A 23,708-nucleotide genomic window follows, 5' to 3' on the forward strand; every position below is an offset into this window, starting at 1 on the left:
ATATATTTATTTACGTTTATGTTTGTTAATAATTCCTGTTTATTTAACTATATATTTGTAAATACTATTGTTTAAATTTCTTATATTTTCACGTATCTTTCCTCTCTTGCAAGGAGCACCTGTAACATAAATAATTTCCCCTCGGGGATCAATAAAGTATTTCTGATTCTGATTCTGATTCTGATTCTGAAAATAGTCACTCTTATGACTCTTAGGGTGCTTTTCATGAGGCTAACGTGTCTCCTTGCTTCCCTCATTCACATCTTAGCCCCTCGTAGCGAGCATATGAGAGAGATGTGAGGAGGAGACACGTGGGATACACCTGTGTTTCCTCACTCTAAGTTCCTCCAGAGAATCCTCCAAGAATGCGCTCTCCTTGCTCCTTGTCACCTCAAGGTGCATTTAAGGGATCTAAGATCCTCCATGATGGTGGAGGGGGAACGGTTTCCAGGTCACCCCTAGTTGAGGACTATTGGTTTATAACATTCATATAAAGGGATGACACTGACAGCTTATTTCCAAAGATAGCACAGGCCTTTGTGTCTAAATGCTAAATGCTACGCGGACCTAAGGTCTAGGTACCATCTCTGAAGGGATACTTTTGGTTCCAAAGGTACCATACTGAAAATGTTTGGTGGAAACGGGGCTTTTGTGCCCATGACGGCGGGCATTCAAAATGAGTACAATCTGTAGTTTGAGCCCTGGCACCAGCCAAATTCCAGTGATCTAAACTGGGAGATGAGCAGGGATATCTGGGTGCTGGTTTACTGTAGTTCATTTAGCAGGTTTAAACTCAAAGGATCCCTTAAACCAAGCAAAAGCATGAAGAGGCCAGGTACAGTAAACTTTACAGTCATACAGCTCATTCAGGCTATTTTTAAAGAGTAGATTTTCTTCTTTTTTCAAAGAAGCGGTCGGATTATTTCAGTTTTAATTGCCCTCGGTTTCCTTTCTGCCTGCCATCACGTTCTGGAAAATTATTTTCTGGACCCACTCACTAGTTAAGCTTATACACAGGCACTCAGATTCTCTGCCGACAGCCCACACTCCTAGAAGAAACTCCAAGCTTTATCATTCATACTCCCAAATCATCATTAGCCTGGCAGGACTCAGCTGGATAGACACCATATATAGAGTGTATGGATCGCAGCTTTGGGCTAAAAAAGGCAGCAGAGGAGGGGGATACGAGCTGCTCCGCTGAGGCTGATTCTGAAAAGTCGTCTGGTTTTGTGGGACGCTTGGCCGCCGTGAACACGAGTTGAGTGGAAAAAGTTAAATAGCATTAACAGGAGATGAGGGAAGAAAGAAAAAGAAAGAAGTGAAGAACGACCTCCAACACAATAAAAATGGGTCTTCTGAGGAGTTGTAATCGCATTTGCCCCTCACCCTGTATCTGTTTTCCTTTAGGAGTGTTGGGTAATATGCTTTGGAATCGTTGGATGGAGTCCCACAGGGCTCCTGCCAGAAGATCTGGATAAGGAAATGCTTTCTTTTTCAGGGCTGAGCTCTGAGAGCATTTTCAGGGGCTGCTGGAGTTAAAAGTCACAGTTGAACAGTTTCAGGGTTTGTCTCTGAAGCATGTGTTGAACCAACTAATTAAATATTATGTCAGCTTATAAAGGTCAGCTGCACGCAGTCACAGTGACCTGGAACAGTGACAGTTTGCAAATACTGGACTCAAGCCAGTATTAAGTAAGAAGACTCTTGGGGTGAGCTGTTTAGCAACTGTTTTGTTAATTGTCTGTCTCTGTTAGCGGGCTTTGACACTGTTTATCATCAAGTGTCTCCCTGCTGTCATGCTTTAATAGACTGTTCTTTTTGTCATAACAAAGCAGTGTATCTGGTATTCAGACTAGGGATGTTCGCGATTAGTCGACTAAACATTTCCTGTCAGCTCCAGAAATAGTAGTCGCTAAAACTGAATACTGTACCCAAAGGAAAAAGGGGGGAGTTCGGATCACAATGCTGGAAAAATGAGCAGCTCCGAACGACTCTATGTCTCTCTCTGTCTCTTTCACACACACTCTCAGACTCGCGTGAGCATCTGCGTGATTGGTACAAGTCCACAGCTGTCCGCGGATGTGGAATGCAGATGTTCCAGCCTTTACACACACTCTCACCGGATGGATAACTGCTTGCTGGGCTGAGTGGGAGGTTCCTATGCTTGTCATTAGTTTAGCAAAAGGTGATCCTGAGAAGCCTGGATGTGTGTCTGCGAGTCAATTTGTGCACACATGAGCGGGTGATTTGAAGTGCAACCAAAGATACTCAAATAAATCTTTGTATATGTAATGTATTTGGTTGTTTGGCTGTAATTTTTTGTGTGCTGCTGTCTTGGCAAGGTCTCCCTTGTGAAAGAGATGGTTGATCTCAACGGGACTTACTTGGTTAAATAAAAAAATAAATACATAAAATAAAATTTAAACCCAATAAGGCACGATGCCACAAACACAGCTCACTGTCTGTTAACGTAATTATACTGCCATAAAATGTTGGATTATTAAAACCAAGTGCTGCCTAAAAACATTACTATGTGAATACGTGATTGCTTCAGTAAATACTTTGAATATGAGTCAAGGAATCTCCCACCTTATCGACATCTTCTCTGCTCAGTCCCAGAACACTTCCCATGAGCCTCAGCACGTCGGCACGCTTGGTTTTAGGTGTGTGGAAGTATCCCAAGAACAGGTTTCGCATCAGGACTCTGGAAACAGAACAACATGAATAAAAAGTCATGATGTGATCCAAGATCCTGTTTTTATGCAGCTGTGTGATTATAAATAAAGCCTAAATGTATTAATATCAGTATTTGTTTACGTTTGTTTCTCCGGGGAAACTGAGGCACACAAGATTTATTTATAGCAAATCAAGCACTGCAAAGGCTGAGAGAATAGACCTCTTTCCCATAACTGTAGCTGTCCTGTGGAAACCATGCATCTCCAGCTATTTATGAACTAAAACGGCCCTATTTCAGTTTTGTGACTGTGCATTTTTGCTGTAATCCAGTGGATTTTTAAATGTTTCATTCAAAAATGTAATATCTCCAATTTTGGACATGCAGGACTTTGTTTGGCTAAGTTTGCTGCAGCCACAGGCGAGGTCGTCTCATTGTCATAATGCCTTAAAAGATGAGACTTTATCTCATTTTTATGCTGCAGAGTGATTGTCTACAATCTCCCTGTGGGAGAGAAAGAATGGAAACCACATGTGTTCCTAATCATAATCGCATTTAGATGAATACAAGAATGTAAGATTGACCACAGATAGGACTGAACTTACTTGTCTATCTTCCCCTCTGTGCTGTTCAGGAGGTTCATCAGTTTCCTCTGCGCTTCCTCCAACATCTCCTGTCTCACATCCACTGTAACACACACAGACACACACACAGACACAGACACAGGCAGAGTGAAGAGATATATTTTGGCATAATCTTCATGTTCCTGTCCGAAATCTGCTGCAAAAGTTCAATTTTTTCAATGTAAAAACGACAACAAACAACAAAACAGGAGGAAGAGTTTTGCGAATACACTGGAGATCAGGGAGGTTCTTATAGGGGTAAATGGACTTCGGGTTGACTTGCATACATACACAGATCTGTGTAGAAACAAGGCTGGAACCTCTCAGCTATTATTTGATTTCCAAGGGACATATTCAAGCCTGTGGATCACAATGCCTCTGGATGCAACTGGATAGACTTATAGCCAATCAGAGCAACGAAACATGTGATGTAGCTGCAATTAATCACCATAGCAACCCCAGCCCAGGCAGGCTCTGGAAATCCGGGTCATGCAACAGACACTCTCACTCTCAGGCGGTCAGTGTGAAAGGACTGTAACCAAGGAAACTTTCCTGACGCCAAAACTGTTCAGTAAAGTTTCATAAACCCAGAACCAGCCTCCATGTCCTGATCCGATACTCCATATTGGTGAATGCTACCTAAGCTAGCTATTCAGTGCTAGCTACAGTAGCACTGAGTGACAGAAAAATGTAAACACAGAGTACAGAGATGAGCAGTGAGCATCAATATGTCTGTGAGTGAGTGTTGCCATTTCTGCCATCAGAATTCAAAAACAGAACTTTACCAGAAAGTTCCAAATCAGCTGCAGGCATCTTGGTTGTGTTTGAAAATGCCTCAAAGGCGCTACTCCTCACTGAGCTAGGTTTATGTGTTCCGTCACGTCCCCTGGCATTAGGGTGCACGTGGCAAAAATGACATAATCATTATTGCGTAAAGTGTGAATGCTCTGCAAGTTGTCAGTCAACGGACTGAACCTGCCCAGTATTAGATATTAGAGTTGCAACTGGCCAGAAGGGTGCCAGGTGGAAATCTGTCTGAACAGGACGACCAGACGTATCTACCAGAGCCAATAAAACAAGAGTGTGCAGATTCGTCTGATTTCCAGGCCACTACAAGTCTGGAGGGTTATAATAAATATGATGAAGAGGATCTTTAACCTTTTTCAAGTTGCAACTATTTCTTTGCCAAGTAGTCATAAACGTCATCGCTCTTTATAAACGTATACAAACACAAATATTGGTTTGTATGAAAATACAGAATATAAGAAAGTAACATCAAAATATACCAAAAGAACTGACTATATAATATGCTAAAAAATTTAGATTGTGCAGCAGACAGCATATTTTTTAATGCATTTGGACAGAAAAGTCTTTGAGGGGTCTTGAGTTTAGTGTTATACAAGAGGGGTACAAACTGGGGCTTTATTCCACAGACATACCAACGTTATCCCCTCACTGGTGAGACTGGGGATCGAGCCTTTCTCACAGCTTCACGACTATTAATAGACCCAATGTAAATTTTCCATAGGTGTCTGATTCATAAAGTAAATATATGTTCTCATATCAGGTCTGACTGGATACGAGTCCGAGCAGCCGGAGAGGGGTGAAAAAAGAAACAGTCTGAGAATTTGCTGTGATGTAATGGTAAAATCTGACAGTGATAAGAGGGAAATCTGCTGAGTGTGACACAAAAATAATACAGGAGAACCTAACGCCAGCAGGCAACCAGAGTTTCACTCACTCTGTTATTCAGACGATGATAAGAACATGTGCACGCTAAAATAAAAACGTGAGACTGGGAGAAAGAAAAAAAGATATTCAAAGGCTGGCAGATGCATTCCACTACATCTTAAACACTGAAGAGTGCTGCACTGACTCACTCACTAAACTAAACCAAACAGATCTAAAACAGCATTTATTTTATTACAACCTTGTGAAGATACCTTTAATTTCCTGTAAAAGTGGAAGGCAGACGTTTATGAGGAGTTTTGTCTGATATCCTCATCATACTCTCAGGACACGTGCAAAAGTTGGCAGGTGAAAACACTCAGCTGCAGCTCACCTTGGTTCTTCAGCTCCTCAATCTGCTCCTCCTTTAGATCGAGCTGATCGGTGAGGCGAGACGCTGACTCCAGAGCAGCGGTGGCTTCGTCAAGGTTAATCTGATACAGAGCATGACACCACCAGTTAATGTGGCCCTCAGAAAACTGCAGCTTTCATCAAGAAATATGTCACATGTGTTCACTTTGTGGCTTTGCTGTTGACGCCACCCGTCGGGTATGGATACACTAAACAGATTATCTGACCAGTTATTGATTGCTGGTTTACCTGAAGGGCTGATGCTTGGTCTTCCAGCTTCTCAGCTTTTCTTTTCCACTCCTCCTTCTCTTTCTTGTGCCTCTCAAGCTCTGCCGAGTACATGGCTTTCTCTTCTAATGGGGGAAGAGACAATTACTACAGGTAATATGGAATTCCATAACCACTCTACAGGCTCAAACTGCCTTAACAGCTGGCCAAAATACTCCAAAATACCAGATACTGCCTGAAGACCAGGGTCTTCAGCTGTTGACTTGCCTTGTTGAAACTGCTCTAGCACCATCTGCAGGTTGGAGAGTGACACCGCATACTGGTTGACCTGCTCCTGGGAGGTTCTGAGATGGATGAGTGCTTCGTCCCTCTGCTTCACCACCCCACTCAGCTGCTCCTGCAAAGACTCCACCTGCATGCTGGCCTGTTGGCTGGAGGTAGAGGGCCGGTAAGTAGAAGAAATGAGTGGATATACTTTAACTATATACTTTTATTGAATGCTGTAATCTCATTGAGATAAAGACGTGCAACGGATAGAAAATGTAACTATTAAACTTCATTAATTTGATGAAATCTGAGCAAGGCATCTCTGCAAAATGGTGGCTCCAACAAAGATAACAGTAAACTGTTTTGAGTGGTGGCAACGTGGGGAACTGACTTTACATGTCTTAGGTCTCATACTGGAAGGTTTTACAGCTGAGGGGCTCAGACAGCAAAGGTCTTGTCATCCTCAGTGTAAAAGTAAATATTTGGGAACTGCTGATAACAATAAAATCTTTAAGTCAAATATAAAATTGATGGAGAGCTAGTGGAGCGCAAGTACTCTCACTCAAATCACTTAATTAGAGGACATTTTTTAGATGTCAAGCACGTAATATGAGAGACACAACATAAATCAAGACACATCTGTGTCATCCGTTAGTATCAGGGCATACAGCTGCATGTAACCTGTCTTAACACTGTAGTTCAAATGTGTCATATGCTCCAGGGTGAGCAGATAAAAACAAAGCAACAGGAGACCTAAGATGGAGCCTTGAGGGACCCCACAAAAGAGTGGGACACCAGAGGAGGAAGCTTCTATCACCACAACAAAGTTGACTGACATGAACTAAACTAGTGTAGTACTAAATCACCGATGCCAACACATTTTTTAGACAGTTAATTAAAATTTGACAGTCCACTGTTATTTGTAAGGCATTTACACATCTTTTTTCTTTGCCACCACTGACACCTACACTGAATTTTATGTGGCATACTAATCCTGTACAATATCTAAATCATGGTGAAAAGGTGCAGTGATATACCCAATGATTGTGGTTTTACTTCATGCTGTATCCCAACCTCACATCTGATACACACACACTGCAGTTTTAGTTCATGCTTACCTGGCATTCTCCACAGCACTCGAGGACGTGGCCAGCTTCTCGTCCAGCAGCGCCACCCTCCTGCGCAGTTCAGTCTCCCTGTCCTCTGCAGCGAGGGCTTCTCTCGTGTATGAGTCCTCAATCTCTAAGAGGTGATTACGCAACCTTTCCAGCTCCAAGTTGAGACGCTGCTCTTTGTCCCTCATGTGCTGAAGCTGTGAAGGAAACAGAAACATTATGACGTGATCAATATGACCAGAGGAGCAGAGGAGATTATCTTATCATCAAATCCTACTCAGAGGGCTGAATAAATTGTGTTTTGAAATGTAACGTAACATGAAATGTAACAACATGGTGTGAAAACATTACTTGCTAGTGGTAAGATGCTTTCATACCATTTTAAATCCCTGGTTGAACATGACTGAATATTAACTTTGATGTGTACAAAATTGTTACCAAACAAGAAAAGATTAGACAGAATATCATGCATTGAATTTGTCTTGCACATATGTCCACAGTTAAATTTAAAGGGTAATGAGAGAAATGTCATTGGTCCTCCTACCTCAGTTTGTACTGCAGTGGTCTCCATTTGTTTTTGCTTGAGTGCCATCATTATCTGATCCCTCTCCTGCTGGAACGCCACAGCTTTGTCCTGCATGGACTTCAGTTCATTCAGGAGTTGATTCAGCTCACCAGACTTACCCTGCAGCACATCATCAACAGTGTCAGAAATGTTACTATGTGAAGAATAAAGGACAAAAGAATATCACTGTTTCCAGTCTGAAATAACTTTGACAGCTACCTTTTTTCCATCAGGCAGCATGGGTACTCATCAAACCACACTACACAAACACTAGAAATGTTGCTATCTTGCATTAAGCTATACAAGATAGATTCATTACAGAAAAAATATATTCAATTGAAAAAGCATCTCTCAACTAAAATGATCAAAATGTGTTCCCATAGTAATAATACAGAAAAATGTAAAGGTCCAGTGTGTAGGATTTAGGGGGATATATTGGCAGAAATGAAATATAATAATTATGTTTTCCTTAGAGTATCCCCTGAAAGTAAGAATTGTCGTGTTTTCGTTACCTTAAAATGAGCCGTTTATATCTACACAGGGAGCCGTGTTACACTGCCATATTTCTACAGTAGCCCAGAACTGACAAACCAAATACTGGCTTTAGAAAGGGCTATTTATGTTGTTGCATGCTCAGGCCAGATACTGTAGTTAGAAGCCCCTCCGCAACGACCAGCAGAGGAAAACCACTGATTTTTTTAATGTTAAACTGCTTTATTCAGGGTTTTTAATCGCTTTAAATCACAGGGTCCGTTTGTTTTGGAGAGGACCTCTGTGGATAATCGGCTCTTGGTAAAAACCTCCCGAACATTTGAATCATAAATAAGGTGAGGACACATTGAGTTATTAGAGGAAAAAGGTGAGCACACATAGGCGCTGGGCGAGTAGCCCGTCTCTGACATGCCAAACAGCTTAGGAGAAACACTGATTTGTAATGTGAAACTGCTTTATTCAGTGTTTTTACCGGTCTTAGGCCCTGATCACACAGAAAGCGTTTAAGCAGCTGGAGGCGGCTTTTTGTAATTGTTTTAATGAGAATGATGCTTTTTGCTCGCTGTTTTTGCGTTTCGACGCCCCTCGCGATTCTGAGCTTGAGGCACCTGGAGTTTTTGCCGGAGCACTCTGAACTCCTCAAGTTGAAAAAGCTTCAACACAGAGTGGAAAAGCTTCCCAAGTCATCTCTGTTTCATTTTTTTCCCCATTGTCAAATCAGATAATTTGAGAGGCAGGCCTTCTGTGGTGGTCACGACAACAAGTTCACAGTTTGGTAGGTAGCGGTTACTGGATACCCAGAGCTATACGGCCTGAAAATAGACAGAGACAGCAGGTTGTGAACAAGGTGAAGCTCCTGAACCAACTGGTGGTACTCCCTGTGACCCTTTTAGGGCCTCATGTACCCACACAGATCTCCACAGATTTCCTTGTGCCCAACAAACTATTTGCTGACAGCCAAGTCAAGTACCCTCTGCCTGAACATTTTAGGAACTAGCCACTAATTATTGGGGAAGGAATAGTAATTGATTACACAGGAAGGTTAGTGTACAGACATTTTTTTTTTTTACTAGTGGCATTCAATTAAACAATAAGCACTGAAGGAAAAATCTCCCTAAATCTTTCACACTGGACCCTTTAAGAGAAACAAATAATAATACTGAAGTCTTAGTTGCCAACTGACCTGCTCTTTGTCCTTGAGCATCCTCTCCACAGTTGCAGACTTCTCGCTCACTGCACTCAGTTCAAACTCCTTCTCCCTCAGCAGGAGGGAAAACTGCATGTTGGTTTCCTGCAGCGCTCTGAACTCTGACTCTTTCTCTCGAGAGCGTGCAGCCACCTGCTCGTTCTCCTCCTTCAGCTTCTTCACATCCAGTTCCAGGATAAGAGCGCGCTCTTTCAGGTTGGTCACCGCCTGCTTCAGGACTTCATTGTCATTCTCGCGGTTACGTAGCGAATCGCTGACATGACTCAGCTGGTCGCCTTTGTTTTTGATGAGCAGGTCTTTCTCCCTCACAGACCTCTGCAGGGCCTCCAGCCTCTCTTTGACTAGCCGGACCTCCTCCGCTTGACTTCTCTGCTCGCTCTCTGTGGCAGATGCTGAGTTGGAGAGCCGGTGGTTATTCTCCTGAAGAGTCCTGATTATGTTTTCCTTCTCAGCTAACTGAGTTTGCAATCGTGTCATTTCTTCCTGTAGTTTCTCGTTGCTTGCTGTTGGAGACATCTGCTGGCTTGGAGCATCAGCTGTGAGAGAAGGTGCACTAGACTGAGCAGCTACAGCTTCAGGAGTCTGTGCCACGCTGTCCAGTTTACCCAGCAGGACATCCTTGGTGGTGCTGAGCTGGGTGATAGTCTGTTGGACCTGAGCTAGTTCCTGACTAAGACTTCCCAGCCTCCTTTCCTTCTGCTCGTAGCTCTGGATCAGTCCAGCATAGTCCACTGACAGCTTGGAGCTGCAGTCGCTGTCAGCGGAGACCTGTCCCTGTAGTTTGATCAGCTCCTCCTGCAGCTGAGCCGACTCATGCTGCATGTTCTTGACCGTGGTGATCACCTGCTGCTTCCACTCCTCCATCTTCTTCACCTGCTGTTTCAGTGTGTCCCTCTCCTGTAGAAGCTCCTCAAACTGGTTGCTGCTGACGCCTCCAGAGCCGGCGCCGGACTCTCCTCCTGAGGACTGCAGGACGGTCACCAGGGTTTGGCACTTCTGGGTTAAAGCATCAATCTCTATGTCCTTCTCCCTGATGATGCGGGACAGGTTCTGGATGGTCTCCTTGAACATCTCTTGGCTTCCTGTGGGATCGCTCATGTTGGAGAGGCGCTGGTTCTCCTGCTGAAGCTTCATCAGAGCCGCCTCCTTCCCTGCCATGATGTCCATGAGACGGTGATAGTCGGAGCGAAGCTGGCTGTTCTCTCTGGTCTTCTCATTGAGCACGGCCAGCACTTGCTCTCTTTCCACAGCGTACGCCTGCAGCTGCTGCTGTAGGAACATGACATCCTGGCTGTGTCCGCCACCCCCGACCATGGACACTCTGGCATGAAGCGCCTGGATCTCCAGATCCTTCTGCAGGATCATCTGGGACAGTTTGCCCACTTCATCACGGGACACCACCAGCTGATCCAGCTGTTTGGTAAGTGAGAGGTTCTTCTCGTTCAGCTGGCTGATCTCAGTCTCTTTCTCCTTGATGCCTTTCACCAGTCTCTCTATATCTACCTTAGATAGGTCGTGTTTCTCATTGCCGTTCTCCTGATTTAGAGTCTGCGTCTTCTCCTCCTGCAGGATGACCTCTCCCTGCACAGGAGGGGAATCGACACGAACTCGACTCTCACTGAGCTGATCTACCGTCTGCTTGAGGCAGGATATCTCTTCATCTCTGGCATTGATGAGTCTGTCATAGTTAAGTGTGGTCTGCTGATGGCGAGCATGAGCCTGCTCAAGCTCAGTCTGCTGAGTCTGGAGGGACTGCTGCGACAGAAGGAGAGAGGCCTGCAGCTCTTCCACGGTTCTCCTCAGAGTCTGGACCTCCTCCTCCTGACCACTCCTGGAGGACTTGAGCTGTGTGATCTCCGTCTCCAGCTCAGTGATGATGTCTAAGGTCCGGGGCTCAGTCAGAGGTTGAGGTCTGCTCTGCTGATCCCTGAGTCGGTCAATCTCTTCTTTCAAATGACTGTTGTCCTCCTTCATACCCCCCAACTGCTTATCTTTCTCCTCTAGTGCCTGTTTGAGAGCGTCCGCTTCCTTTGTCAAGACTGTAATACGGTTCTCCATCTCCTTCTGCAAATCTGAAGCGTTCTGTTTTAGTGTATCCATGAAGGTGTCCTTCTCCTGCAGCAAATCTGTCAGCTGCTTCTGCCCTGCAACAGTGATGGAGAGCATCTCATTGGTGTCTCTGTGGTCAGACGCTAACTGCTCTATGTCCCTCTTCAGCTGAGCTATCTCCATGTCTTTCTCCTGGTTGAGCTTGATGGCTCGCTCATGCTCCGTCTGTAAAGCGGAGGCATCCATGGAGCGTGCGCGAGTCAACTCCTCGATGGTCTGCTGGTACTGTTTCGCCTGTTCTGCTAAAGTCTTCTCAGTCTGCCCCAATTCACCCTCCAGTTGAGTTTTCTCCAGCTTCAGAGCTTCAATACGAGTTTCCTTCTCACGTACAGTCCTGTTCAGAGCTGCCTGGCTTTCCTTCATCTGCTTGGTAACTTCTTCAGCTTTACCCAAAGCCTCCTCATTCTCCGCTTTCAGCCTCCTGTTCTCTATCTTATACTCATAGTCCTCAGACATCGCCTTCTCCTGAGAGCCCCTCAACTCGTTCAGTTCTCTCCTGAGTTCCAACAACTCCCTCTCCTTCCCTGCTAGCTTCTCTCTAGTTTCCTGTGCCTCACCTCCTCTCTCCCCCGCTTGATCCACCTGTGCTTTGGCATAAGAAAATTGCTCCTCTTGCTCCTGAAGAGTCTTCTTCAGCTGTGTGATTTCTCTACGTGCCTCCCTGCTCTGCTCCTGCGCATGTCCAAGTTTATCCTTCAGCTCCTTCACTGTCCGTTCCAGCTCCTGTTTGCCCATATGCAGTTCGTTGAGGGTGAAAGCACTGTGGCTCGTTTTCTCTTTTTGGGACTCCAGCTCTTGCTCCAGTGCCCTCTTCTGCTCTTTGGTTGTGTTCAGCTCTGCCTCGGCCTCCTTCAGCTGTCCAGAGAGCTGCTCCTTCACCGAGATCATGTGCTAGGGACAGACAAAGCAGAAACAAAATAAAAATCAATAAATTTGTTTAAATTTTCCTCATTGTGTTTCCTTGTAAAAGATTTCTACAAATTTTCATTTCAAAATGTCCTACTTTTCTAAGTTTTAGCTTGATTTGAAAGCTTTAATCATGATTGCTCAGCATGATGCCTTGACAGTGCCTCAAGACTATAAAACCCAGTCGGCTAAGGCCACATCCACACTAATACGTTTTCATTTAAAAACACAGAGACGAAAACTCTGTACACGCAAGCAATTTAGCGCTATTTCAGAAATAATCTCCGTCCATACTAACATGCGCATATCGCATGGACATTCATGTACACTGGGAAAGCACATGCCAATGTAAACAGGAAGCAGATTGTCTGCTCTGCAGTTGGCTGCTTAGTTGCAGAAAATGGTACATAGAAAGTGAAAAATAATACCAAAGATTTCCTTGCTTGGACTGCCAAAGATGTTGAACTGTTATTGAAAGTAAAACACGAGTATAATGCAGTCGAGGCGGTAGAAAACAGATCTGGAGTTACTGAAAAGCAAATGTGGTAACATATCAGAGCGATACCTGGAGCATTATCCATCACCAGAGGAAGCCACAGCGATGGGAAAGGAGTACCCACACGAGAAGAATGACTACACAAAAGCTATGTAAGTTTAGCTATAATGTTTTGGCTTGACACATCGTGACTAATTACTGCTTATCCGAAGCTGGGTTGCTAAGGCAGCAGGCCAAAGCGTTACAGGCGTCCTTCTCCCCAGCAATGCTTTTCTGCGTTATATAGATTTAAAATAAATTTTATTAATAATACTATTATTACATAGTGACAAAGAAAGTCAGTCAGTCAAACCTGTGTTGCTTCCTGGTTTTGCCGGTCCAGTTCCTCCAGCTCAGACATCAGGGTGTCGCGTTCCTCCTCAACGTTTCTCAGGGCCTTTTCTCTCCTCTCCAGCTCCGCCTTCAGAATATCCACTGACTCTGATTCATCAGACTCAGCTTCATTATTGCTAATGGTTTGCTCCTCTGCCTGTTTTAGTCTTTCTTGCAGATTAAGCTGTGAAAAGACACGAAACCCCAGAATTATACTCCATGAATTATACTCCATGAATTATACTCCATTTTGTCTGTCTTACCAATATTTTAACACGTAATAAAATTATAACACTATGTTCAATATTGCTTATGTCACAACCAACACATTGACTAAAACAAAGTGTGCACAGACACACAGTAATTGTATCAGTAAAGCTAACACAGATAATTCGAGCAGCCTGTGGTGAACACAATCAGACGCAATAGATTAACAAACCTTTTCTTCTTCTAAGTCTTCCTTTTCTTGTCTCAACGTCCCAATAATTGTGTTCAGCTCTAAGATGTCTGCGTGCTCAACTTCTTCCTTTGGTCCTGCCTAAATGTACCAAAAAAAAAAAAAAAAAAGTTGGAGAAGACATTAAACTGAGGGGATAAATCATGAAAATGTACCACTCTATACAGTATAAATATTCAACATGATTATGGTTAATGATTCATAGTCACACTCACCTCAGCCAGGCTTTTAAGTTCCTCTATTTCTTTTTCGGCAGCTGGAAAGAAGAAATTTTAATTAAAATGCAGATTAATTATGAAGAAAAACAACCTATGGCTTACAGTAGAAGTCCATGACATTATTCTGCATCTATGCCACACTGATTTTAGAGCTTTAATTAAGTGGTATTCGACATAACAAAAAAATAATGACAGTATACCTTCAAGGTTTTTCCTCAACACTTGGATCTCGTGGTCCAGCTGGGCTTTCTGCAGAGACTTCCCCTCCTGCTCTTGTACTCGTGTCTGCAGCTCGGCTACAGAGGCCTGCAGCCGCGTGTAATTCTGCAGCAGCCCGGTGTTTTCTTCCTGGGCCTCGTCCTTCTCCAGCTGCAGCGATGCCTGTTTCCTCTGCGCCTCCTCCAGACTGGCAGACAGCTCGGCCAGCTGCTTCTCCCGTTGATCTGCCGCATCCTGCAGGGAGCTTATGGTTTTCTGCAGTTCAGCCACTTTGGAGGCATCTAATGAAGGAGTTGCTGGACCACCACCTGGAGAGAAAGATTTGTAGGAGGGAGCTCATTTTGTGTGTCGTGCTTGAGTAGACACGCTTCACAGGAATAAAACATGTTAAGTCACAATTTCCTCAGTAACATCTCCGAATTCTTGTTTCAATAGGAAATACCAAAGTGAGGCTAACCACTCTGAATCTGTTCCTCCAGCTCCTCTATCCTCTCCTCGTACTCTGCTAAGTCCTCTCTGTGTCGCCGTGTGATGTCGGCCATCTTCTGCCGCTGGGCGTCCTGCAGAGCCGCCAGTTCATGCTGGTGTTCATCCACCTCACGACTCATCTCCTCTCGCAGCTCCTGTTCCAAAGCAGCCATAACATCAAGGTTAGAGTCTCAGTGTCACTACGTCTGTGCAAGCTGTAGTCTTAAATTATTAAATTATTCACATCTACACTAACTGAAATTTTGGCCACATTGGGACCATGAAAACAAACTGTAAACACAACATTGACAGGTATAAAGCTCCATTGCGTTACCAGCCGTGTTAAACTTGCTTTTAACTATGTGTTTGTCTGCGCATGATTACTGCCTCGCGTATCCTGCGTCCGTTTGGAGTGTTGGTTGTGCACATCCTCAGAAATTAACACTACGCATGCTCAAGATGCAACACACATGAACGGCAGGGGCAGTGTAACATAAGTACTTGCCATTTTCATAACATGCTTAATTTAGGAGCCTTATATACCAACCACAATGGCGGCACTGCCGCCTTTTCTACTGTGATCTCAGAATTAACAATATAGTAACCTCCTCAAGTGTCGCCATGCAATCAGGAAGATGTACACTGTCTTGTTCTCTGGTGTGCCCTGTAGTGGAATCCCCCAGTAACACGCGCAGTACATGGGCGAGTGTGTGACAATTACGGTCGGGACATAGCCACTTGTCTACACAAACACATAGTTAAAAAGCAAATATATCTTCGGCCTAACGCCCAGTATAGATTATGTGATTTTGGGCTGTCCTAGACGAAAGATGACCAATGTGAAAGAAACAAGGCGATATCTTTGGTCATGGCTCTAAAACAGGGTCCTACGCTACAGCATCGTACGTCGTAGCCTGTGATTCAGTAGGCGCTGTCATTGTACAGTCTGCATACATCAACACTGATGTTAAACCCAAGTTTATAAGATCCATGACGCACAGTGTAGATGCACTAAACTTATACGATTGCTAAAATCTCACAGTCCGAAAGAGGCTTAGGAGAAACTTAAGAGTAGGGCAATGCAAGCAACTTTTTCCACATACACACTGATCTCTAATCCACTGTTAACATAACCATATTGATTATAGCATCTTTAAGATTTAGATTCCACTATAAAATACATTTTTTCCAGAAACAATGAAAAGTTCACCTTAATGGTTCTTTGAAGTTTGACAATCTCTCCCTGGTCGCCGTTACCACCTCCTGCTGCTGTTGATGCCTGAAATAAAAAAACAACAAATAAATGTCAGCAACAGCACAAACAGAATAAATTTAATTTAGTTTTAGCTGTGCATCAGCATGTCTTAGCATTTGTTTTAACCAATTCAGATCAGACTAAAACAAATGTAAGATGGTTTCTTGTGACTGTCTTAACTTGTAATATCTGACACACTGTTCTATGTGGCAACCCTCATACATGTGCTACCAAAACCTGCAAAAAAGCAACCATAGTACTCATTTGAAAGTCATGTTTTCAGGGTTTAAGGTGGCTTAGCATTAAAGCCTTGATTCTTTAGTTAAGGAATATGTCAACATTTTGGGAAATGCGTTTATTCTCTTTCTTGCTGAGCGTTAGATGAGAAGATTGAAGCTACTCTTGTATCTGTGCACTAAAACTAAGCTACAACTGGGAGACAGTTAGCTTAGCTTAGCTTAGCATAAAGACTGAAAACAGTAGGAAACAGCTAGCCTGGCTCCTTTCAAAGGTAACAAAACCTCCTGTCAGCATCTCTAAAGCTTAGAAATGATTAAAGATTACACATTATACATTGTTTGTTTAAGCCATGGAAATCCTTATAAAAACAGTGTATATATAATAAAAGTGTAAAATCAAAGTTTAGACAGTTGATGGTTTTCTGGGTCTAGACCTTGAAGATGCCAACTATTCCTTGAACTGGACGACCCAGGTTCAAGTCCCTCTACCAGAAATCCGTCCTGCTACATCATCAACTTCTCATCAACTTTACCTGAGACATTCTCCTCCAGTGCGCCACCTCAGCCTCCAGACGCGTGACTTCTGACGACAGCCGGTTGATCTCCTGCTGCGACCAGAGGACGTCGCTGAGGTCCATTTCGTCGCTGTGGAAGCCCTGGTGGGACCCTGCAGGCCGTGACAGGAAAGAGGAGACAGAAGAGGAAGTAGTGGTCGAGGAAGCAGTGGTGACGGGCAGCACGGCGGGGCCGATGGAGGAGGACTGAGCTGAGTGCTGCAGCTTCTGGACTTGCTCCTGGAGTCCACTCTGCCGAGCTTTCAAGTGACTGATCTCCACCTGGGAGGAGACAAAGAAAACTTTAGGACCCTTTATACCAAGCACTAACATAAAATTATTTTATTTTAATATTGCCAGCCCAAAACTGTCATATTTAATGGCCTAAAATACAGATATATAGAGCAAACTACAATATTAAATGGGTAAACTTTGGATACAAATTGTATGGATGTGTTTACTCAAGATGGCATCTAACATTTAATCTAAATATAGGGTTGCGGGTACAGATGGTACAGAGGTACCATCTAAGTGCTTTCATTACACATATACATACATCTTTCTGTTGCAGGAGGGTTCTGTACTCTGCAGACTGTGCTTTAATCTGGATCTCTGACGCCTCGTGCTTCTCCTCCAGCTCTGCATGGAGCTTTCTTAATCTCTCATACTGCAACAAAGAGAGACAGAGAGAAGAGAGGAAGTCAGTAACATGGAAATATGCAGGAAATTAATATCTGTCTCTTCCCCTTAACAGGAAGGTGGTCAGAGCTTTAACAGATGCTGAAGGACAATTCGGCTAGAATGAGGCTTGTCTTATACTAAATATTTCCAGCAGGCCTCATTTCCTAATCTGTGGCTCTCAGCTTCAAGCCCATTTGTTCCTAATGAAGACATAATTTCTCAAGACATGTCACAGATATATAGTTTTATTCTTAAAAAGGTTTGACATTTCACCAAAGCAGCTGGGCACTGTGGCTTTTATCAAATGTCACTTAAAAAAGGGGCATACAGTACATTTGTTGGGGACTATTTTTAGCTGCGGATTAATACACAATTGGTGCTCTGGAGAGTATTTACAGCAGCAGGACGGTGTCTGTGGGACTGACTCAAAATAAACTACAGTCTGTGTATTCAAGGAAATGAAGGAAAATGTCACCCAGGGCAACAGTGTGACTCACTGATGGTTTTTTTTAGTTTTTGGACGATAATGAAGCTGTATGATGCAGAGGATTAAAATACAAACGAGTCTTCGATGCACAGAAAATTTAAAGTTAAATTTGTTGTTGGTTTTGGTCCTTTAACAGGATTTGATGACTATAAGCACCCCCTTTACTTACTGATATGATTCGCATTATGCAGGGGGAATCTTTATCTGCAGCCCCTTCCTTTGTTGTGCAACCATTTTAAGGTTAAGTACACTTTTCAACACTGGCATTACGAGCACCTCTGAGACACACAGGAACCACTGAAGGTCAAGCCCATACATGCCTGAGGCTGGTGTTTATAGGCCTTCCTCACAGGAGACATTTGACTTCAAACAACAAATAACACTTAAAATGGCTGCATTTTCAAGGCTCCCACTCTTTTTTCCAGGGATCTTTTCCAGGGCATTTTCAGTGAAGATCTCACTGATATGACAGACAGAGTTTGGATTTGATCCATCATTTGGCATCACAGCTTCATGAAGGGGCGGAGCTGTCCTCCCTCTCTGTCCTCCACATTCTGCGTGCATTCCACAACCCCCCTCCTCTTCTTCATCATCATCCCCTTGAATATCACTATCTGACCTGTTGAGTGCGAGCTATCTGAGTCATGAAATGATTCTGTGCACCCTGTTCCTCTGTCTTCTTGTAGCTGTGTCCCATCGCCACATTTTCTTCACTGATTCTGGGTCAAACCACTTTCTAAAAGGCTCTGACAGACGCAAAAGACAAAATTTTCCGACTCAGTGTGCAAACATGATTGACACAACATGAGGTTGTTTTTATTTTTTAGACGTGTGACAATTTCAGACAAGTGTAAAAAAAAAATAACACTCTCAGTGTGTTAAGGCCTTTACAGCTGTACTTTTCCAGCTCTAACAAGTCAAAACGTCCAAGGTGAGAAAGGCACACAGTATAGTTTGACTCCTCGACTCTAAAAAAGTGCACAAAGACTCTCACCTCAGATTTCTGAGTGGCAAACGCAGCCTCGACTTCGGCCAACCTGGAATTGGACACCTGCAGTTCTGTGGTAGCATCTGCAGTTACATGGAGAAAGCAGCATTGAATATATCATGATGTGCATCAGACAGTAAGAATTAAATGTGAGCATGGTGAACAAACATAGTTAAATGTCTTTTTTATGTAGACAGCATTTCGCCACTATGGAAGTCTATGAAACAGTCTGCCGAAACAAATAAAGAACTCCACTTCTGTGGTCATTTTAAAAAAGAAACCTTAAGATGTATCCTTTTAGCATGGCTTTTACTTTAGATGCCTCATCATACTTCTGTTTTTAAGTCTTATCTTTGGTCTTTTCTACTATTATTTTTGGTTTAACCCTGGTGTTTATTTGTTCTTTTGACTTTTATTTATTTTAAACATTTTATCGTTGTAATCTTTGGCTGTTCACTTCGTCATTTTTTCTGTTTTAATCCTGCTCTATTTATTTATTTATTTATTTAAGTTAGAAGGGACAATGCACATTAATGAACATTTGCATGTAAATATGCCAGATTATAGCCCCAGACTAATTTTCATTCGTAGTCCCTTGGCAGGTTGATCTTACAGAGTAGTAAAACCGTTAGAAGAAAGGAAAGAAAGAAAAACATGTGATAGTGAATACATTAGATCACCGAAGACAAAAGTAGAAAAAATACATGCCTTATAAGAGAAAACATAAAAACATGGTGTACAAACATCAAAAACCGGGGCCACTGAATTGAATGTCTGTCCAGTCCAGTGTATGAAATTGAGTCCAGATAAAGTGCTATGTGCTGTGGTTATTGCATGATGCCCATAATTACTAATTGTGGAGCTCTTCAGGCTGCATGAGTGTATAAAAGGTGCCATATAAATAAAGTTTGATTTGATTTTGATGTAAGAAAAACACACAGGATTATTCTCTTTCTGTTGTCTAGTAAAATGTATTTCAAAATGCTACCATGGCACACTGCACATTCAAGAGATAATATCTGGTGCCTTTTTGTCCTTCTCTGAGTCACACACACACACACACACACACACACACACACACACACACACACANCACACACACACACACACACTTGCTTAACCCGGCTCACATGACAAACAAACATGCACAGCTGAGCGAGCCAACATTTCTAGAGGTTTTGTCAGTTATGTGATCTCTGCCAACACATGACATTACAGCACAAACTGAATCAACTCTACAGGCAACTCTCGTTCCAGCTAATGTCCTCTCTTTTTAAAATGTACTCATGAGATGGATTTTTAAGGCCTGACAAGCAAAATGCTTCACAGCTGGCCTGCTGCTCCGCACTCAGTGATAAGAATTCATACTATTGTTTTTTGATTAGAGCTGTGAGTTGGAGATCTGCGGCCAAAGTTCTCTTTGCGTCAGTGCTTTATCACTCGCTGTCTGTTTGCTTCAGAGGGATGGTGCTTTTGGGTTTCACTGGCCAAATGGGAGGAAGCTCTTTGGATAGAAGCTCCAAAATTATTGCATTTTTGACATCATGAAATACTCACGAGCCCAGACTGACACAAAACAACAAGCAAATCAGTGACTTACTGTAGAATTAAATCAGAATCATGCTCCAACGTTTCGAGGGAGGATATCATTTTAGAATTGAATTTTATCATGAAGGATGTAATCTGTGTCGCTATCAGGCTGCTCAGCTCCACTGACAATGGGACCTCCCAACAAGGGAGTGACTGCATTGACTGAGTATGTCTACTTTAGATTTTACACCCACGTAACTTTTAAGTTTAAGTTCTATAGATGTTGCTACAGAGGAACATGCTTGACTTTTATACATGTATGACAACATTCCAGGGTCGCGCATCAGACCAAAAACTTCTGATGCAGATCTGACATATGAAGTTAGACCAAAGTATGTGGGTGAGATTTTAAACTGAAGAAACGCATGATTAACCCATGATACAAGTAGCTGCATGAGCATTAGGTAGAAGGGTGTAGTTTGGTAGAAAGAAAACAGTTCCTACATGAAACTGCTCACAACAAGGTCTGTGGATTATCTTGAGTAACCAGGTCATGATTTCTGGAAAGAGACATTGCTGTTGATTTTTTCAAATGTATTTTTTGTTGCTTTGAGCACCACAAGCTGAGTGCCATCTAGTTCCATTATATTAGGGAGAAGCCAGACATCTCTTTATCTCCAACACTCTGCAACTCACACCAAAACAACCTAGATTGATAAACAGCACTACAGGTAAAAGGAAAAATATGTATTTTTGATTCTGGGGCGAACTGTCCCTTTAATGCTACTGACTCAAGTCAGAGGTCTTCAGTCTGTTTTCCAGGTTCATTCTCACACTGTAACCTGATCCTGACAGGAAAAGTCAGACCATTGTGTTTTGTGAGCGGTGCTCTCGCCTGTGTTTAATAAAGAGTTGTTTATAATCCTGTGCGTTCAGTTAGCTTGAAGCACAGACGTGGAATTAACTGCAAATATGTGGCTGTCACATCCACACATTTAAGACCAATGCAGTGGAGTGGAGGCAGAGTTTTTGGCACTGCACACTGTAAATCAAACTGCACACTGTACGTCATCCTGACAGCCTCAAACCTTAAACAGCTATAAACTACAGAAAGGAAAAAAAAATTAAGAGTCAGTCAGATTTTAATGCCAGCATTCAGTTCAGCTCACTGCTGATGAAACCGTTTGGATGCAAACAAACGTTGTCATGCAGGCAGTCCGACTCATTCAGTGTCAACAGAGCAGCAATGGAAAAGATTCTCAGTGCTGTAGCGTTTGCATATCTCCACATGAGAACAGGAGTATCTTTAAAACTAAGACAAACAAAGCAGCAGTGAAGATGAATTAATTCAGAGCATCACTAATTAGTTTCCTCCTTTAACTGAGTCAGCTGCTTCCACTCTGAAGGGTATCAGCCTTTCAGCAGTGTGTTTGAGCTCTGACGGTAAATAATCCAGGATTGGGTTCCACATCTAGAGAAATGAGCCATCATTATGAAGACCGCACTCATCCTTTCATGAGGTAAAACACTAAAAATCTCTCTGTATTACCGCGGGAGGAGTACCTTTAACCTATTTAAACAGAATGCATTTACGAGCAAGAAGCAAAAGTTTGGTCAGCAATTTGTTGTGATAATGAGAAAGAGATATTTCTTTAGAGGGCAAAACTAGTAGATTTTACTGATTCCTTTTAAGGCTCTTCATGGTCTCTCTCCCAGCTATATCTCCGACCTCTTAGTACCGTACACACCAGGACGTACTTTGAGGTCTTTTGTCTGTTCCAGAGGCTCAGCTGAGAACTAAAGGGGCCAGAGCGTTTGCTGTCAGGGCCCCGAGGCTCTGGAACAACCTGCCAGAGGAAATCAGGTTGGCCGAGGCAATATCGTATCGTCACATGGATGCCAAGTATCTTGTTTTTTTTATTACATAAATTAATAATATTACAAATGCTAATTAAACTTTTGGTAAGCTACTAGATATTTTCAGTCCACTAGAGACATATGGCTGAAGTGAGATGATCAGACTGAAAACTTAATCTTATAGGATAAAACTTATCGCAATGCTCAGCATTCTGCAATAATATTGTGTCGTGGCTGTCGTGAGCATCATGATAATATTGTATGATGGGGCCTCTGGTGATTCCCACCCCTACTGGATGTTCTCCTTTTGTAGTCTTAAAGATATCTTTTGATATTGTGACAGTGCTCTAATATATTTATAAGTGAAAGACAGTATTTCACTGCTCAGTCTAATGTGCTTCCTTCTTTCTATCATGAATATTGTGTGATTTGCTTCTATTTATGGATTCTACGTATCTCACAGTGCTTCTTAAGACCAAGATCTTAATATTTCAGTTACCTCTAACTGGCAGATGCAATGAAAATACCAACCAGTCAAAATAAACATTTGTTTTCTAGCTCTGTGTCCCTGTGTTTCACATCACTTACAGAAGGTCAGCCAGACCTTTCTGGTGTTTTCCAGTTACTGGATGCTTTATTGATAATTTAAGCAACCCTCCTTTGGGTTATTTTTCAGTTAATGGCAGTGTTTTTGCAAGAAAATGCTTACGCTGCTGTGTCATGTCTTGCTTCTTCTTTTTGTTGATGCCTCCCAGGACAGCTGAGATATCTTTACAACCTTTCTGGAGATCAAACTCTTTATTTAAGGACCTGCTAATTGGCAAGACCTGAGATCCTGACCCTTGGTAGCGATTCTAATTCATGTGGGTGTACCAGAACAATCAAGCAGCTAATGTATGTGTGCAAAACACATTTAAAATATAATATATGCTCTCTGCTCAACAGTGTAATTCAAAGTTCTGATGATGTGGCTGACAAAGTGTCAAAAACAGGAACACAAACTTACCTCCTACTTCTTCCACCCCCTCCAGCAGCATGTCTTTGGTAAAGTTAGATATCTGTCCGGTGAAGGTGGACAGGCTCCCGCCGACCTGGCCCAGAGACTGACCGAGGCCGGAGCCGATCCCACCCAGCCACGATGACATCTCGAGGAGGGCTACAAACCAAACAAAAACAAAGCAGGGCCGAGGAGGACCAGGGGGGCTAGCCTAGCTTTGACTCCAGAGGTGACACCGTGAACTCGGTCATGAAGCTCAACTGTTCGTACGAAACCACAGACACGTCGTTAAACTTCACAGTCCACTGAAATGTCCCGAAACAAAGTCGCTTTTCAGGCTGACAGACGCTCATTTAGCAAAGACTCCGGCTAGTAACAGCTGATCGTTTGCCTGAAGGAATTTGCCAAGCTAAGCTAAGCTAAGCTAACTTATATCGCAGTCAAACGGCTGATACCTTTAATGGCGGCGCTGCGTTCAGGTCTGAGTCGCGTACGCTGAGTGTTAGCGGTGTTTTCAGCAGTTTTTTAGCCGGTCTAAACAACACAGCGCCCAGAAAGTGCCACCTCAACTGCAGCCATATTATCAGCTCGGCTGCGGCGATGGCTGTCAGGTTTGACGTGGACA

The 23,708-nt window shown here is 43.0% G+C and overlaps 1 protein-coding gene across 1 annotated transcript in view; it reads right to left on the reverse strand.

Moving 5' to 3' along the window:
- Positions 1 to 23,708, reverse strand: part of trip11 (thyroid hormone receptor interactor 11) — a 30,033-nt gene extending 6,325 nt beyond the window's left edge. Inside the window, exons 1-18 of the mRNA XM_050062891.1 lie at positions 23,093 to 23,708; positions 18,706 to 18,782; positions 17,100 to 17,210; positions 16,523 to 16,825; positions 15,706 to 15,774; positions 14,485 to 14,650; positions 14,009 to 14,335; positions 13,806 to 13,846; positions 13,573 to 13,671; positions 13,114 to 13,317; positions 9,227 to 12,250; positions 7,531 to 7,671; positions 6,990 to 7,183; positions 5,872 to 6,035; positions 5,626 to 5,729; positions 5,360 to 5,459; positions 3,280 to 3,361; positions 2,590 to 2,704 (exon numbers count right to left, since the gene is read on the reverse strand). Coding sequence (XP_049918848.1) covers positions 2,590 to 2,704; positions 3,280 to 3,361; positions 5,360 to 5,459; positions 5,626 to 5,729; positions 5,872 to 6,035; positions 6,990 to 7,183; positions 7,531 to 7,671; positions 9,227 to 12,250; positions 13,114 to 13,317; positions 13,573 to 13,671; positions 13,806 to 13,846; positions 14,009 to 14,335; positions 14,485 to 14,650; positions 15,706 to 15,774; positions 16,523 to 16,825; positions 17,100 to 17,210; positions 18,706 to 18,782; positions 23,093 to 23,231 — 5,460 coding nt within the window. The 5' untranslated portion in view covers positions 23,232 to 23,708. The remainder of the gene's footprint in view (positions 1 to 2,589; positions 2,705 to 3,279; positions 3,362 to 5,359; positions 5,460 to 5,625; positions 5,730 to 5,871; positions 6,036 to 6,989; positions 7,184 to 7,530; positions 7,672 to 9,226; positions 12,251 to 13,113; positions 13,318 to 13,572; positions 13,672 to 13,805; positions 13,847 to 14,008; positions 14,336 to 14,484; positions 14,651 to 15,705; positions 15,775 to 16,522; positions 16,826 to 17,099; positions 17,211 to 18,705; positions 18,783 to 23,092) is intronic.

Source organism: Epinephelus moara, chromosome 14 (assembly GCF_006386435.1).
Source record: "Epinephelus moara isolate mb chromosome 14, YSFRI_EMoa_1.0, whole genome shotgun sequence".
Taxonomy (NCBI): domain Eukaryota; kingdom Metazoa; phylum Chordata; class Actinopteri; order Perciformes; family Serranidae; genus Epinephelus; species Epinephelus moara.